At 42.0% G+C, this 18,497-nt stretch overlaps 1 protein-coding gene across 3 annotated transcripts in view; it reads left to right on the forward strand.

The window, feature by feature from the left end:
- The window catches only part of hibch (3-hydroxyisobutyryl-CoA hydrolase), a 164,300-nt gene that overhangs the window by 17,957 nt on the left and 127,846 nt on the right, over positions 1-18,497 (forward strand). For all 3 annotated transcript variants that reach the window (XR_015078145.1, XM_085985867.1, XM_085985868.1), the window contains exons 2-6: positions 4,647-4,689; positions 7,532-7,669; positions 11,300-11,384; positions 14,199-14,279; positions 14,993-15,045. Coding sequence is in view for 2 of the 3 variants with exons in the window: in XM_085985867.1 (XP_085841993.1) it covers positions 4,647-4,689; positions 7,532-7,669; positions 11,300-11,384; positions 14,199-14,279; positions 14,993-15,045 (400 nt within the window). In the remaining variant the exon portion in view is untranslated. The remainder of the gene's footprint in view (positions 1-4,646; positions 4,690-7,531; positions 7,670-11,299; positions 11,385-14,198; positions 14,280-14,992; positions 15,046-18,497) is intronic.

The following is an 18,497-nucleotide window of genomic DNA, read 5'->3' on the forward strand; positions in this document are numbered from 1 at the left end:
ACTGCCCTCGACATCAAGGCAGCATTTGACCGAGTGTGGCATCAAGGAGTCCTCGTAAAACTGAAGTCAATGGGAATCGGGGAAAACGCTCCACTGGCTAGAGTCATACCTAGCGCAAAGGAAGATGGTTGTGGTGATTTAAGGTCCATCATCGCAGCCCCAGGACATCGCTGCAGGAGTTCCTCAGGCCCAACCATCTTCAGCTGCTTCTTCAATGACCTTCCCTCCAATATAAGGTCAGAAATGGGGATGTTCGTTGATGACTGCACAGTGTTCAGTGCCATTCACAACTCCTCAGATAATGAAGCAGTCCATGCCCACGTGCAACAAGACCTGGACGACATTCAGGCTTGGGCTTATAAGTGGTAGGTAACATTCGCAGCACAGAAGTGTCAGGCAATGACTCTCTCCAATAAGCGAGAGTCTAACCACCGCCTCTTGACATTCAACGGCACTACCATCTCCGAATCCCTCACCATCAACATCCTGGGGGGTCACCATTGACCAGGAACTTAACTGGACCAGCCACATAAATACTGTGGCAACAAGAGCAGGTCAGAGGCTAGGTATTCTGCGGCGAGTGCCTCACCTCCTGACTCCCCAAAGACTGTCCACCATCTAGAAGGCACAGGTCAGGAGTGTGACGGAATACTATCCACTTGTCTGGATAAGTGCAGCTCCAACAACACTCAAGAATCTTGACACCATTCAGGACAAAGCAGTCCGCTTGATTGGCACCCCATCCACCACATTAAACATTCACTTCCTCCACCATCGGCGTACCGTGGCTGCAGTGTGTACCATCTACAAGATGCACTGCAGCAACTCGCCAAGGCTTCTTCGGCAGCACCTCCTAAACCCATGACCTCTTCCACGTAGAAGGACAAGGGCAGCAGGCGCATGGGAACTCCATCACCTCCAAGTTCCCCTCCAAGTCACACACCATCCTGACTTAGAAGTATATCGCCGATCTTTCATCGTCGCTGGGTCAAAATCCTGGAAAACTCTCCCTAACAGCACTGTGGGAGTACCTTCACCACACGGACTGCAGTAGTTCAAGAAGGCGGCTCACCACCACCTTCTCAAGGGCATTTGGGGATTGGCAATAAATGCTGGCCATGCCAGTGACGCCCACATCCCATAAACGAATAAAAATAAATTTACACGCCTTTGCTCCATATCCCTTGATACCCTTGCCTAACAAGAACCTATCGATCTCAGTCTTGAAAGCTCCAATTGTCAACTAGTAATATATAATATAACAAGAATTAGGAGTAGGCCTTTCGGCCCCTCGAGCCTGCTCCGCCATTCAATATTATCATGGCTGATCTTTGGCCTCAACATGCACTTTCCCGCCCGATCTCCATATCCCTTGATTCCCCTAGAGTCCAAAATTCTATCTATCTCAGCCTTGAATGTACCCAATGACTCAGCATTCACAGCTCTATGGGGTAGAGAATTCCAAAGATTCACAACCCTCTGAGTGAAGATATTCCTCCTCATCACAGTCTTAAATGGTCAACCCCTTATCCTGAGACTATGCCCCCTAGTTCTAGACACTCCAGCCAGGGAGCCCAATCTACTTAATCTCTCCTCATAGGACAGCCCTCTCGTTCCAGGAATCAATCCAGTGAACCTTCGTCGCACCAACTCTAAAGGAAGTATCTCCTTCCTCAGGTAAGGAGACCAAAACTGTGCACAGTACTCCAGGTGTGGTCTCACCGAGGCCCTGTACAATTGTAGCAAGACTTCCTTACTCTTGTACTCCAACCCTCTAGCAATAAAGGCCAACCTGCCATTTGCTTTCCTAATTGCTTGCTGTACCTCCATGCTAACTCTCTGTGTTCCCTGTACAAGGACACCTTATTCTCTCTGAACACCAACATTTAATAGTTTCTCAACATTTAAAAACTATTCTGTTTTTCTATTCTTCCTACCAAAGTGAATAACCTCACAATTACCCACATTATACTCCGTCTGCCACCTTATTGCCCACTCACTTACCCTGTCTGTATCACTTTGCAGGCTCTTTGTGTCCTCCTCACCGCTTACTTTCCCACCTAGCTTTGTATTGTTAGCAAACTTGGATACATTACATTTGGTTACAGCCTTCCGACCTGAAAATGATCTGTTTATCCCTATTCTCTGTTTTCTGTCTGTTAACCAATCTTCTATCCATGCTGATATAGTACCCCAACCCCATGAGCCCTTATCTTGCGTAACAACCTTTTATGTGGCACTTTATCGAATGCCTTTTGGAAATCCAAATATACTACAGCCACTGGTTTCCCTTTAACTACCCTGCTAGTTACATCCTCAAAAAACTTTAATAAATTTGTTAAATATGATTTCCCTGTCATAAAACCATGTCGTGATGCCCTGTTACCACTTCTTTAATAATGAATTCCAGCATTTTCCCCATAACTGTTGTCAGGCTAACTGGCCTGTAAGTTCACTTTTTTCTCTTCCCTCCTTTCTTGAACAGCGGGGTTACATTTGCTACCTTCCAATCTGCTGCGACCGTTCTAGAATCTAGGGAATTTTGGAAGATCAAAACTAATGCATCCACTATCTCTGCAGCTACCTCTTTTAGAACCCTAGGATTAAAACCATCAGATCCAGGAGATTTGCTGGTTTTTAGTCCCATTAGTTTCTCTACTGATATTCATTAGTTTAAGTTCCTCATTCTCATTAGCCGCTTGGTTCTCCACTATTTTTGATATTTTGTTGTCTACTATGAAGACAGATACAAAATATTTGTTTAAAGTCTCTGCCATTTCCTTATTTCCCATTATAATTTCTCTTGCTACAGTCTCTAACGGACCAACGCTTACTTTTACTACTCTCTTCCTTTTTATATACTTGTAGAAGCTCTTACAATCTGTTTTTATATTTCTTGCCAGTTTACTTTCTCATTCTATTTTCTCCCTTTTTATCAATTTTCTGGTCATCCTTTGCTGGTTTCTATAGCTCTCCCAATTCTCAGGCTTGTTACTATTTTTCGCAACATTATAAGCATCTTCTTTTAATCTAATACTATCCTTAACTTCTTTAGTTAGCCATGGATGGATCACTTTTCCCATGGAGCTTTTATTTCTCAATATATATTCATTGAGAATTTTGGAATATTTCTTTAAATGTTTGCCATTGCTTATCTACTCTCATAACTTTTAATCTAATTTCCCAATCTACTATAGCCAACTCGCCCCTCATACCTATGTAATTGGTTAAGACTTAAATTGGTATTTAAGTTTAAGACTCTAGTTTCAGACTTAGAATTTCACATTTGGTTTGAGAGTGAAATACTTATTGTATTATGATCACTCTTCCCCAGATGATCCTTTACAATGAGATTACTAATTAACCCTGTCTCATTACACAATACAAGATCTAAAATAACGTGGTCCCTGGTTGGTTCCATGATGTATTCTAGGAAACTCTCAAATGCATTCCATGAACTCGCCCTCCAGACTACTTTTGCCAATTTGATTTTCCCAGTCTATATGAAGATTAAAGTCCCCCACAATTATTGCATTACATTTGTTACAAGCTCCTTTTATTTGTTGCTTAATACTCCATCCAACGGTATAGCTACCTGTACTGTTAGGGGGCCTAGAAACTACTCCCAACAGTGTTTTCTGCCCCTTGTTATTTCTTATCTCCACCCATACTGATTCTACTTCCTGATCTATGAGCCAAGATCCTTTCTCACTACTGTCTTTATGTCATCCTTTATTATCAGAGCTATTCTCTCTCTCTCCCCCCCCCCCCCCCCGGCCTTTTTCCATTCTGCCTGTCCTTTTGAAACGTCAAGTACCCTGGAATATTTAGTTCCCAACTGTGGTCGCCTTGAAACCACGTCTCTGTAATGGCTATTAGATCAAAGCCATTTATCTCTATTTGTGCCGCTAATTCGTCTATCTTGTTATGAATGCTTCATGCATTCAGATAAAGAGCCTTTAATTTTAACCTTTTACCATTATTTCCTGCTTTCACCTTATTCGCTGATGCACTATTATGGTTAAACACTCTGTCCCATGTCACACTCTGCTTACCTTTACCCAAATCGCTACACTGCTCCATTGCCTTGACTTTTCTCTTTAGATTTCTAAATTTCCCCTCACATGACCTCTTTTTCTCTCCCCCCCCCCCCCCCCCCCTTTTAGTTTAAAGCTCTATCTACAGCTCTAGTTATTCGATTCGCTAGGACCCTGGTCCCAGTCCGGTTTAAGTGGAGCCCATCCCAAAGGAACAGCTCCCTCTTTTCCCCAATACTTATGCCAGTGCCCCATGAATCAAAACCTCGTCCTCCCACACCACTCTTTGAGCAACACATTTAACTCTCTGATCTGCTTGTCCCTATGCCAATTTGCACGTGGCTCAAGTAACAATCCAGAGATTATTACCTTTGAGATTCTGTGTTTTAATTTGGACCCTAGCTCCTTAAAAACTCTCTCAGCAGAACCTCATTCCTAGTTCTACCTATGTCGTCGGTTCCTACATAGACCACGACAACTGGATCCTCCCCCTCCCACTCCCAATATTTCTCCAGCCGCGAGGAGATATCCTCAACATATAGCCTGTATAATCTGAAAATCTGGTTCAGTTTCAGCTGTTAATCATTATTATTTTGTTCTTTATTTCAGGGTGAGGGCACTTTCTAGATTACAGATTATACAGAAACATCTGGTGAGTGTGCATTGATGTTTATATTTTGGTCCTCTTGGATTTGTAATTGAGTGCATGAGAAATTAAAATGAGTAATTGAAAAGGGTAGATTTGAGCAGGTGCTCCAAGCTGGTTTAGATGAACCGGGAATACTTGGCGGTAATGTTGGGGTCCTACATTACTGTCATCCCTTACCTCGATGAGCGCATGTGCAAAAAAAAACAATTAAAACTAAACAGAACAAATTATAGTAATCTGTCAGTTGCAGAGAGGCATGGACATTTTAGCACAGGAGGTGACCATTCTACACATTTTGCCTGCACTGCAATTATATAGCAGCTTTAACTCATTACGTAGAGTAGAAGACCATTTTTGTTTTAATGTAGTGAAATATCATTTTAGAAAATGTTTTCCTCAAACAGAAGGGTTCTGTGAAAATACATGCCAGAGGTGGTAGCCTTGGAAAGAATTGATTGCATTTGCATGATGTTACCACCAGGGGGAGATGGTGTAACGAATTATATTCTCACCCAACTAATTTTTAGTTCAGATTTTTATTGGCGTTAAGAGTTGTTACGAACAATATTCTGATAGCATCAAAATACTTTCAGAAATATATACACATTGAAACCTAAAATAGGCCTTCTGCTACTTGAGGCTTCAGAGGTCTGTCACCTATCACCGTTTGCTTTGAGTTCGTGCAACATAACTGCACCCATACCAATGTTGTTTTGCAGAGCCACTTTCACTCCCGTTTGTAAGTGCTGTGTTTACCCTGTGAACTCTGCATTCCCATTTCCAGTCCTGCTGTTTGTGGTATCATATTACACCACTGCTGTAGCCCACGTGCACACTTCCAGTGCTGGAGAGCTGTTTCTGCCAGCAGTAAGAACAATGTTAGCCTCATTCTCCTTACTCAACTGGAGTACTACTGATCAAATTCCAAAGACCATCCGATGGGGAAACCTGGTGTCATTCTGATACTGATTGTCTAAAATACTTTTTTCTCATAATTGTTTGAGGACTGAGAAACCACATGAATAAAATATTAAAATTAATTCATTGGAGTGCTTTGCAACCTGTCGATCAGCAGATTAATGCATGTAATTCATTTTACAACTAGTTCTTACATTTTAGTTTGTGACAGTGCTACTGTTGACCATTCCTGTCATATCTTCAGTTAACAAACATGCCTGGGACTTCAACTGTGATCATATAACTGGGGTTATATGATCATCCCCAGTCCTTATATTATCCATATTGTCTGCACATTAGATGCTTCAAATCTGATAGGGTGTAGGTTATTTTTAATGAGCTATTCGCACTTTCAACAGCCTTGCACTCCCTGCAATCAAACCTCGAGTCACGGAAATACCAACATACTGTACTACACTCGAGTTAATTACAGACTCCAAATTGGATTGCTAAGTTTATTAACAAGAATTTTAACAAAGAAAGCCATTTCAATACAGTGATCAGCAGTAACGGATGCAACTATTGCACCACAAGTCTGTCTTTCAGTCCAACGCTGGATCCATGAGTTTTCTCTGGACAGTCTCCATGTCTCTTCCTTTGCTTTCTTGTTCACCCCAGCAATCCTCAAGACCAATGCTTATAGAGCCTTTTGCTCTTTGATTTGTCCAGAGATCGTAGTGAATTCAATTATGGACATAAAAATGCAGATTTGTCTTACGGTGTCTTGTTTTCTCTGGCAATGTTTGTTCCAAAGTGAATTGAACATGACTTGCACAGAACAGGTATTGTTCACACCCCTGAAACGAGCTCCTTCTGGCTTGATTAACACATCAAGCTACTCTGAGGATCGAGAAGAAACCGCATCTATAGCAGTTCAGATAACCTGGCACCTATCGACCATCTTGAGGATTTTAGGCACAAGACAAACCCTGCCTTAGCTTTTAATTTACACAGAGAAAATAAGATATAAATGCAAGCATAGTTTTACCCCTATATAAATTTACACAGTGAGAGGACCACTGAACAGTTAACTTGTTATTTTATTCCATTGCTTCTGTTGTCACCATGTAGCAGATTCACAGTTATTGAAATGGCTGCCCTGTGACTTCATCTGTGGGCCACATCCTCCCATCTAGTCTATTTTATTATTACTATGTTATCTAGACACTTAGCTTTACATCGATCTTGTCAACGGATGTGGAATGGTTTTTTGTGCCATTGACAGCACTGGCATGGATCCGACCTCCATGCAGCTGATGACGGCATTGCCCCATTTATTTGTGAATTCTTGTGATCTGCCCTGCTGTAGACGTGAGCACAAAATCTTCAGCGGAGTACTGAGGCGATGCTACATTGCCCGAGGGGCTGCTTTTGTATGATAAAATAAACCAAGGTCCTGTCTACCTGCTCATGTATATGTAAAAGATCCACTATTTAAAGAAGAGCAGGGAGATCTCCCGGTGTCCTGGCCAATATTCCTCCCTCAACCAATATCATCCTAGAAACGGGTCATCATTCATTTGCTGTTTTTAGAGCTGCTGTGTTTCCCCACATAATAATCGTGACTGCACTATAAAAGTAATCCATTGGTTTTAACGTGCTTTGGGATGTCCTCAGAATGTCAAAAGCGAGTTCTTCTCTTTCTCTGTTCTATAGAGAAGAACCAGTTCCTGTACATCCAGTCAGTTTCTAGAAAATCTAGAGGAGACTGGCATCAAACTTTAACTTAAAAGAAAATGGGAGGGTGACTGAGGAAAGTAATTTTGACATCGTTCTCCCAGGGTTTGAACAACAGCGAGCTGTTATGTAAAAGTACCTTTACTTCACTGAAAATTGTTTTAATGTTTACCTTTCAAAGGCCATTGAAGTTTTGTTCTGTGTGTCTTAGATGTCTACAAATGCCAGTTTGGAAAAGGAAGTGCAATTGACAAAGTCTGGATGTGCTGGAATAATAACACTAAATCGGCCAAAGGCCCTTAATGCTCTGAACCTTTCCATGATTAGACTGATCTACCCCCAGCTAAAGGTTTGTGTCATTGTTTTGGAAAATGTCACTGTCTGATTTTTAAAATGGAGGGTCTACAGTACCTGGTTTTAAAATGGACGGTTTAAAATATCTGTTACTGTGTCTGGGAATGGGTGAATTGCCAATACATTCACAGCTTTAGTAGTCTTCATCTTATAATGCATTGAATACATTAACCTCTGCTCCAAACCCAAGCAGACAGTGGAAACATTTGGAAAACAAATGTTGATTTTGTGCAAGCAATACTGCCTTCAAACAGCTGTCTTGCATTATTATAGAAAACTTTTTTCCAACAAAAGTTGCTGTTCTGGTTGTTTATGCAATTGGGTTGAATGTCACTTTATTTGATTTATAGCCCTCTTAAAGGGGAAAGCAAGTATGTAGAGGTGCCATTTCAATGCAAGTACTATCTTCTTTCCGTGTATAAAATGAGGAAGAATTTTGAACGGAAGCTACTCCCCTTCAGCCTACTTCCCCTCTAAATCGCCCATGGCAACCTTTGCAGCCTGAGATATTGCCTCAAGGAAATATGAACTGCTGGTTGGAACCATAGGGGTATGACATCACTGCAAACTGACTCTGTGGCCCCTTTTCAACTTTCGTTGCTCTCCAGACTACTTCTTCCCCTGCCACCCCCAATTTTCACTTGTGTTGCGCTGTGGCAGTTGACAGCACTCTGGTACACCACTCAAATGGCTCTCCTTCACGTGTGGGCCAAGACATTATGAATATTGGCAGGATGCTCAGCGAAGGGGGGCATCACAGCTGAGCCACGTTTGCAGCTCGTCAGTGTGCGCACATGCCCTTACCAGCACGAGTCACTGAACAGTGAGCAGGAAAAGGATCCCCAGCTGTATTTTTTTTTACCTTCCTAGCTCAGGGGCACAGGGGCAAATTGTAGTGCCCTGACATGTGTTGTTTTCACTAGAGAAACAAATGCATCAGTTGTGCACTTTATTTCCCACAACTAGATTGTTTAAAACTCAATGTTGAGATTTTCTTCTCACTGTGTTCTACAATATTCATGCTGAGAGAGTCTCTGTGGCAAAGTATAAGCAAAATGGAAAAATTCTAATTTTGTATAATTTTCAAACGTGCCAAGAACCTTGTTAGTTGACTCAAGCTTAAATCTCCTGACTTTGGATGACACGACGTGTTGGGGATTAAATTGGAAGCAAGAGAGGAAAATATCTACTGTTTGGTGTTAAAAGATGGTCTGAAGCTATTGTAGCTATAAATTGTACAATACCCACAATTTGTGCTTCATTTCTAAATTGCTTATACCACAAACGTGGGCAGAAGTAATCCAGAGATAATTGCAATGTGATGCTAAACTTATTTGGCTTTATGTAATAGCTTTAGTTAGAGTGGTGATGTGATATGATTGGTTTGTCAGTTGCAGTATACATCTACCCGACAGATAGGGAGATGTCAAAGACGGCGAATACACATCGCTTCAGAAAACCTACAGTTTTGATCTGTGTTATCAGTTTGAGTGTCTTGTTTTCAGCAATGTGTAAAGATTACGCATTTCATGGCGATTTAAATTGAATTACATATATGCAGTCATATAATAGATTGAAATAAAAGCCATATTTCTTTGGTCAGGAACACTGCTGTTTGAAAAGTGTCTTGGAGGAATGGTACATATTGTGCACAGTGATCATATGGGAGGCATTACTTAACTGAAGAAGTACTTCTGGCTTGTGTTTCCCAAAGACGTGCTTTATTAATTAACTCCTGCCTGTGAGGATTTTCTTTATTGAAAGGCCGTATATCTCTAGCTTCTCGTTCATCTCCCCCCATGTCCTCTCCGAGCTGATCTTGCCCATGGGACCCACTTCCTGCTCCCTTGATTGCATTCCCACTAAACTGCTGACCACCCAACTTCCCTTCCTGGACCCATGTCAGCTGACATTGTAAATGGTTCCCTCTCCTCAGGTACTATCCTCCCTTTCAAAACTGCCATGATCACCCCCTCCTCAAAAAAAAAACTCTCAGTCGACCCATCTGTCATTTCCAGTCCATCTCCAAATGCCCTCTCCTCCCCAAAGTCCTTGAAGGTGTTACAGCCTCCCAAACTATGGCCACCTCTCCCGCAACTCCGTTTAAATCACTCCAACCAGATTTTCACCCGTTCGTTTCTCTCCCCACTCCGCACCGTTACCTTTGAAGTCTCCATCCTCTTCCTAATCTACATGCAGCCTCTTGGCAGCATCATTCGTAGACATGGTGACAGCTTCTACGTGTACGCTGACGACAACCAACTCTACCACTTCACAACCTCTCTCGATCCTTCCACTGTCTTTGTGTTGTTCGACATTCAGACTTAGTCTTCAAACTTCATACCCTTGCCACTGATACCATCCCCCTTCCGGCCACTCTGTCAGGCTGAACTAGACCGTTTGAGTTGTTGATGGCATATCCTCTCCATTAGATAGTCCACCTACTTCCAGATCCATAACCTCGCCAACCTCTACCTCTACCTCAGTCCATCTGCTGCCTTAGTCACCTCCAGCATTGACTATTGCAATACCTTCCTGTCCAGCCTCCCATCCTTCATCTTCTGTAAAATTCAGTTCATCCCAAACTCTGCTGCCAGTGTCCTATCCTGCACCAGGTCCCACAGTGTCATCATCCCTGTCCTTGCTGACTCCTTGAACCCAAATGCCTCAAATTTTAAATTCTCATTCTGTGTTTAAATCCCTTCATAGCCTTGACCCCTCTTTATCTCTGTAACATCCTCCAGCACTACAACTGCCCCCAGTTCTTACTCTTCGTTCCTCTGACTCCAGTCTCTTGTGCATTGGCAGATGAAGGCCCAGAATTCCCTCCCTAATCCCTCCACTTCTCCACCTCCTCCTCTTTCTTTACGACCCTCCTTAAAACCCACCTCTTTGACCAAGCTTTTGACCACCCCTCCTAATATCCCCGTCATTGGTTCTGCATCCATTTTTTAATTACTTCTCTGTGAACTTCCTGCATGAAAGACGCTGTATAAATATGCTGCAGCTCCCCCTTTCCAGAACACTGAGCGGTCACCTCAATAGCTGTACGCATCAGGTAAAATGGGGACTGCATGAATTTGTTTCTGAATGGTGATTAGGAACATGCCAGTTCTTTATGAATAGGTTAAGCAGGTGATCTTTGAAAGTCTAACTTTTGAGTCAGATGCTACAGGTGCCATGGGTGATTTGCATCCCACTGCCACCTGGACTCCACTTGGCACCTCCCTCTAATGGCATGGCAAAAATCATAAAGTTGTTGTGTGGGGGACCATGGGCAGAGTTATGTATCCGTGCTCTCCATAACACAAAGCTGCAGCACCTACCCTGTTGTTTTAGTTTTAAATGTAGCTAGCTCTGTAATGATAATGGGATCAACAGCTACTGATCAGTATGAACAGAGGTTGTTAGTGAACGTGTGTCTGTACCTGATAGCTGGTTCACTTTTCACAGCAGGCAAAGTCTGAATAAGGGGATCAATAATTTGTATGGAAGAGACAGTATGTATTAATGAGTTTGACCCGTGCAGATTGAACTCCCTATGGACTGGTCCTCGTGCAGTTTGCTTAATGGGTTAAATTAATATTCCACCTTTCCTAAATTCAGCTTGAATTTTTTGTGGCAGAAATGGGAGCAGGACAATGAAACCTCGTTAGTGATCATTAAAGGAGCTGGAGAGAAAGCTTTCTGTGCTGGTGGTGATATTAGAGGTAAGTGTCGGTCTAAATTTATTTTGTATTTTATTACTTGACATTTTTAGAATTTCTGATGTTTAATGTACGAGCATGGATGAGTGTGATATACATATAGTAGTGGCCTATGTTAATGACCATCAGTCAGTATTAACTGCAAAACCACAGAGCCGACTAATTCTCTGCCGATTTTCATTGTATCAAACCCTATTAGCAACTGCCTATGAAATGCAACTGTGGCCACACGCTTATGGTGCCATGGCTGGTTTTCCTATTTTAATAAAAGATTGCTGACTGCACTAATGTATTTAATTCCAATGTCCTGTAGCTGCTGCTGAAAGCATTTTTTGTGCCCATCGTTCAGGAAGTGCTTATCTTAAGCCACTCATCTCCAGTTAGATCACTGAAACAGCAGAATTTTTAAATGTGTACATTCTTCTTCAATAAAACATGACTTCTGTATGGCTTCTACCATTAGTAGCATTGCAGAGCTTAATAAGTATGAAAATCGACCCAAAAGCCAGTGGCTTTGCAGCTTATTCGACTAAAAACAAGGGCATATAAGGTAGCCAAATCTAGTGGGAGGATAGAGGATTGGGAAAACTTTAAAAGACAGCAAAAAATAACAAAAAGATTGATTAAAAAAGGGAAGATAGATTATGAAAGTAAATTAGCAAAAAATATAAAAACAGATAGTAAGAGTTTTTATGGTTATATAAAAAGAAAAAGGGTGGCTAAAGTAAATGTTGGTCCCTTAGAGGATGAGACTGGGAAATTAATGGTGGGAAATATGGAGATGGCAAAAACACTGAATGAATATTTTATATCAGTCTTTACAGTAGAAGACACTAAGAATATCCCAACACTGGACAAACAGGGGGCTATAGGGGGGGAGGAGCTAAACACGATCAAAATCACTAAGGAAGTGGTACTCGGTAAAATAATGGGACTCAAGGCGGATAAATCACCTGGACCTGATGGCTTACATCCTAGGGTCTTGAGGGAAGTGGCGGTAGGGATTGTGGATGCATTGGTAATAATTTTCCAAAACTCCCTGGACTCAGCAAAGGTCCCGGCAGACTGGAAAACTGCTAATGTAACGCCCTTATTTAAAAAGGGCAGTAGACAGAAGGCTGGAAACTATAGACCGGTTAGCCTAACATCTGTGGTAGGTAAAATATTGGAGTCCATTATTAAGGAGACAGTAACAGGACATTTGGATAATCATAATTTAATAGGACAAAGTCAGCATGGTTTTATGAAGGGGAAGTCATGTTTGACAAATTTGTTGGAGTTCTTTGAGGAAGTAACATATAGGGTGGATAAAGGGGAACCAGTGGACGTAGTGTATTTAGACTTCCAAAAGGCATTTGACAAGGTACCACACAAAAGATTATTGCTTAAGATAAAAAATCACGGGATTGGGGGTAATATTCTGGCATGGATAGAGGATTGGCTATCTAACAGAAGGCAGAGAGTTGGGATAAATGGTTCATTCTCGGACTGGCAATCAGTAACTAGTGGTGTTCCACAGGGGTCAGTGCTGGGTCCCCAACTCTTTACAATCTATATTAACGATTTGGAGGAGGGGACCGAGTGTAACACATCAAAGTTTGCAGATGATACTAAGATGGGAGGGAAAGTAGTGAGTGAGGAGGACATAACAAAGCTGCAAGGGGACATAGACAGGCTAAGTAAGTGGGCAGAGATTTGGCAGATGGAATGCAATACTGGAAAGTGTGAGGTTATGCACTTTGGCAGGAAAAATCGTAGAGCAAGTTATTATCTTAATGGCAAGAAACTGGAAAGTACTGAAGTACAAAGGGATTTGGGGGTCCTGGTGCACGAAACTCAAAAGGTTAGTATGCAGGTGCAGCAAGTGATTAAGAAGGCCAATGGAATGTTGGCTTTCATTGCTAGGGGGATAGAATATAAAAATAGGGAGGTATTGCTTCAGTTGTACAAGGTATTGGTGAGACCGCACCTGGAATACTGCATACAGTTTTGGTGTCCATACTTAAGAAAAGACATACTTGCTCTCGAGTCAGTACAAAGAAGGTTCACTCGGTTAATCCCGGGGATGAGGGGATGGACATATGAGGAGAGGTTGAGTAGATTGGGACTCTACTCATTGGAGTTCAGAAGAATGAGAGGCGATCTTATTGAAACATATAAGATTGTGAAGGGGTTGGATCGGGTGGATGCGGGGAGGATGTTCCCGATGATGGGCGAAACTAGAACTAGGGGGCATAGTCTTAGAATAAGGGGCTGCTCTTTCAAAACTGAGATGAGGAGGAACTACTTCACTCAGAGGGTGGTAGGTCCATGGAATATGCTGCCCCAAAAAGCTGTAGAAGCTACATCATTACATAAATTTAAAACAGAAATAGACAGTTTCCTAGAAGTAAAGGGTTATGGGGAGTGGGCAGGAATTTGGACATGAGTCTAGGTTCGGATCGGTCATGGCCCTGTGGGTAGCGGAGCGGGCCCAGGGGCCGTGTAGCCTGATCCTGCTCCTATTTCGTGTGTCTAATTCTGTTAGATTCAGGAGATGGTTCTGTGATAGTAGATTGGCGGTTAGGATCAGATCAGCCATGATCTTATTGAATGGCGGAGCAGGCTCGAGGGGCCGATTGGCCTACTCCTGCTCCTATTTCTTATGTTCTTATGTTCTTAGCTACAATTGTTAGAGATTAGAGATCCTCTATAATCTGTGTTTTATGATAGAAGACAGGACCAGAATGCCTTGACTGGATGAAGGCTAAGTGTTTATTTTGTGTTTCTTTTAGTAACTCCTTGATTTCCTGACTGATTTTGCTGCTTCCTATTTAGCTGTTACAGAGGCAGGAAAAGTTGGAGGCAGACTGGCAGAAGATTTCTTCAGGGAAGAGTATATTCTAAATAATGCAATTGGTATGTGAACTATAGTGCTATAATCAGTCTTCTGATAAAATACCCTTAAAGGACTACTATTTATGAACTTCCTCCATCACCGTTCTCCTGTTTCTTTACTACTTTGACCCTTCATGTGTGATTCCCTAGCTGAGACAAGTAACCTTTCTGGGCTTCTGTCACTTTTCTGCTGGGCACCGGGAGGTATCTAAGAGCTTGAAATTCATTAAAAAAAAAAATTCCCCTCCCTCCTTTCTCCAGAGGTAGGGCCTAGATTCTTCTCACACCATGGCCGAGTGTATGAGCTAGCCATTGTAGCGGTTGGCAGGCATAAACCTGCCTGCATCTTCACGCTCTCAAGTGGATTCATTACAACTCCAACCCAACAGTTTTACGCAGCTTTAACACAAACAACAGAGCTCAAGTATGCTCCTTCAACCCATCTAATATTATTGGAAATCTTGTGCCTGCTCGCCCTGATCCAATATTCCAATATGCCCTCCCCATTCCGCCCCCCCCCTCCCCCCCCCCACCCCGCTTTCTAACCCCATTTCACTTGAAGTTGCACTTGGTCGCAACTCCTTGTGCACAATGTGGGATTGACTAGTGCATAATTACGGTTGATTTTATGTTTTAATTCTGAATATAATACTGTGGGGTGCTTGCTGCTAAATGCAAAAAAAAATGGCTCAATCAAAGTTTCGAAAAAATAAACAATTCAATATTTTGTTTAGGAAGTTGCCGGATTCCATACGTGGCCCTTATTGATGGGATAACAATGGGCGGGGTAAGTACTTTCTCCTCTCTGTTGATTTAATAATTTACTTCTACACTTTAGGCATGTAATCTCTGTCATGTGGCCAGATATATAAGTACATAGAAGTTAAAACATGGAAACAAGCCATTTGTCCCAACTCAATCCTTGTTTGCGTTTACCCTCCATGTAAGGAAATAGTCCGAATCATATTTATTCCTCCTGTTTCCATATGCCTTCTGTAAATATAGTTATAAATGTGCTTTCAAACATCCTTACATCATTCACCTCCCCACCCCACATCCAAGTGTATTTTATTTTCTAGCTTAAGATTTCATCAATTAACTGTGCATTGTAGAAAGAAAATGGATTCGGGAGTTTGGCCACTTTATAAGGAAAAAATGGTTACAAAATAGTTAATAAAATCTGGACACAGCTAAACAACCTATCTAAAGAACTCCTTCTACTTGGTTGAATTTCTATTTCAGATTGTTGCTACGTAAATATGCTACTGTGATGTGCCTTGAATAACCAACAGATGGAGACATCCAGCAATTTTGGTGGCTGTGCGTTCTTTTGCTTTTAGTTTCTCCATTAATGTGGGTGTTCTAGAAGTGGGGTCAAAAGTACTCCACAAAAATACACCAGACCAAAAGTCTGGGGCTATTGGGTTGAAAAATTGTTTACTTTTAATATTATTTCAAGCACTTGACTGATCATCAAAACAAATCTGTAGAACTATTCGTGCAGGAGTTAAAAATTGAACACCTCGGGCTAATTTATCTAGGATGTTAAAATAAGGTCTAAATTAGTTTGAATAGAAGAGTTTTATTTTACCTTTAGTGCATGTATTTCTGTGCCGTACAAAACAAGAACATCACAAGTTGGACAATATTAACTAAGAGTCAGAGGTTTCAAAAGATGGAAATGACAGTGATTTGTTCAACAACATGTGGGAGCAGTAACCGAGATGTTGCACATTACATCCAATCTATGCTTTTTAGAAATTGGTTTCACAGGATTCAGAGGCCGGAGGGAGGGAAGTTCCATTTCCCCAGCAATCATCCTGAATTCTTGGCATAGGGGAACTTTTCTTGCTCATCCCAAACAGCCATTTAAAAAATTAAAGACCAACTTAATTTTGTGGTAGCTCAAGAATCTGTTTCAGATTTTGGAACTAAGCCAATAGTTTTGAGATTTCCTTAACCCTCATCAATTTTATTTTTTCCATTGATTTGGCAAAATAAAAATAGTATTTGATATCTGTTTCAGAATCTTGTTCCATTGTTGACATCTAGTGCCTGCATTGAGTATTTCCATGTCAGAGTGATATTGCCTGTACTTTGCTCTAGCAATGTGAATTAATCTGAACTCCACAAAACTATTTTGATTGCACCAGTGGGACTGTTTCCATTCCCACACCAACCATCCTCATTATCTATTTGAGTGAGATTATCAATTTGTATTGAATTACAGGCAGCTTGTTGGGCCTGAGTTTATTAGTCACTGAGTAGAGTCCAGTTACTTTGGATTGGACCCTTCTGGCTTGCAAATTCATTTGAGTTGAGCTGGATCTAAAGCCAAGTCCCAGAGTTGGAAAGGCAGCATGCTAACCCCTTACGTCATCAAGGGGGCGATTGGAGGCGGGACTGCTGCTTGTTGGGTTTTAGTCCCGCCTCCATCAACTTCTGGCCCACCCACGCTATTTTCCCTTGATTGACCAGCGGGCTCAGCAGGCCAATTAAGGGGAAGCTGGTTACAGAGAACGTCAGCGTATGACGTTTCATCTGTCAAAAACTTTTGACAGATGAATTGTCATCGTTTGGCAGCTCTGTGAAGCTGTCAAACACTGGCATTCTCTGTTGTTTGATGAGTTCTTGTATTCAAGACTCATCAAACCTTTTTTGTGAGCAGAAAGCAGATGGCTGTTGCGTCGGAGAATGTAGTAGCCATTTGTCATCTCTGCCGGTGAGATGCAAGACTCTCCACATCCCCAACTGTTGAAGCCTGCAGGAAGAAGCAAAGGTAAGTAAACATTTTCTATCGCTTTCCACTCACCTCACATACTCACCTCTCCACACTTGTACCCATCACTTACCTCCACAGCGCACTTTTGGACCCCTCCGACCCCCCCGCAGACCCACTGCTCGCCTCAGGGACCCTGGCGGGGTTTTCCGGCGTTGGGAAGCCTGCGCCTCTGCTGGAAAAATGGGGATAATCCTCTTAACTGCCTGTTAACTACTGTAATCCCCTTCTCGCCTCCAGGAGACAGAACCCGGCGCGGGTCGGCTACCCACCTCCTGGGAAGATGGCATGGAGGCGGGTTGGGGACGGGATGGGTACCCGCCCCCAGATTCTGCCATTTTACCGGCAGTCCCGCCTCCCCAGGGCTGGCAAGATCGCGCCCCAAGTGTCCACAAGCCCTTTAACACTTGAATGTTGCTATCTCAAACTTGATGCACAAGCTAGAAACGATCAGAGTGAGAACCAAGACTTACTTCCACAAGACTGCTGGTTTCTGAAAACTACTGATGAATATGAATGAGATTATCCACTTCAAAGAAGACTTCTGAGCATGTATGACCTTTTTGAAATTTTAATCCTATGTTTGTGGTGCATCATTTGCAAGAGCAGTAAAACATATTGTGAATTCTGACCTTTTTTCAGAGTCATTTGGATATGGGTAGATTTGAGACAAAATTGAAAGTGTTGCTGGACTATTAATGAGAATAGGCATGGTGGTGAAATATATTAATGTTGTAACATATTGTGCTGCACAACATAGTTTGTATCTACAATCTATCATGTGGTGATCTAGCAATCCCAGTTTTGTTCTTCGAAGTGATAAATTGAGGCAAGTTGCTTTTAATGGCCCAGAAATTCGGGTCTCCACGGGTGAGTACACACGGGGTACTCACCCGTAAGCGCAATGGAAGTGCCGTTTCCTGCATGCACTGCGCATGCGCGGGAAACCGGCACTTCCGTTCCCCTGAACGAAGGGGTTCAGAGGTCGAACGCGTGCGCGGGAGAGGCTGCGCGTGCGCATTGAACTTAGTTTTTTTTTTACAGGTTTACCCAGGAGGGTAAGTCTGCAGAATTTACACATTTAAAAAGCAGGCGTAAGGCCTGCTTTTTACAAGGTAAGTGGTGAATTAATTAAAATTAAAACATTTTTTCCACAGGTTTATTATTTTTAAATACTTTAAAGCAAGGTAAGTTTATTTTTAGCCCCGTTAGAAAATAAAATTATTTTTTTCAAAAATTTAAATTATTGTTTAAAATCGTTATTTCATGTAATTTATAGTTTATTTTAAAAATGTGATTTAAAAAAAAAAATTATTTGTAGATTTAGTGCTGTTTTGGAGCCGTAGTATTTATAAGTTTTGACCTCTTCCTGTCAATCTTATGAATGGAGCATTCCCTGCTCCCATTGGCTTTCCGTGGCCCATGCGATCCCAGGGGACGCATCGAACTAACTGCGCCCC

This window comes from Somniosus microcephalus, chromosome 4 (genome assembly GCF_052327205.1).
Source record: "Somniosus microcephalus isolate GS21.2 chromosome 4, FLI_Smic_1.0, whole genome shotgun sequence".
NCBI lineage: Eukaryota > Metazoa > Chordata > Chondrichthyes > Squaliformes > Somniosidae > Somniosus > Somniosus microcephalus.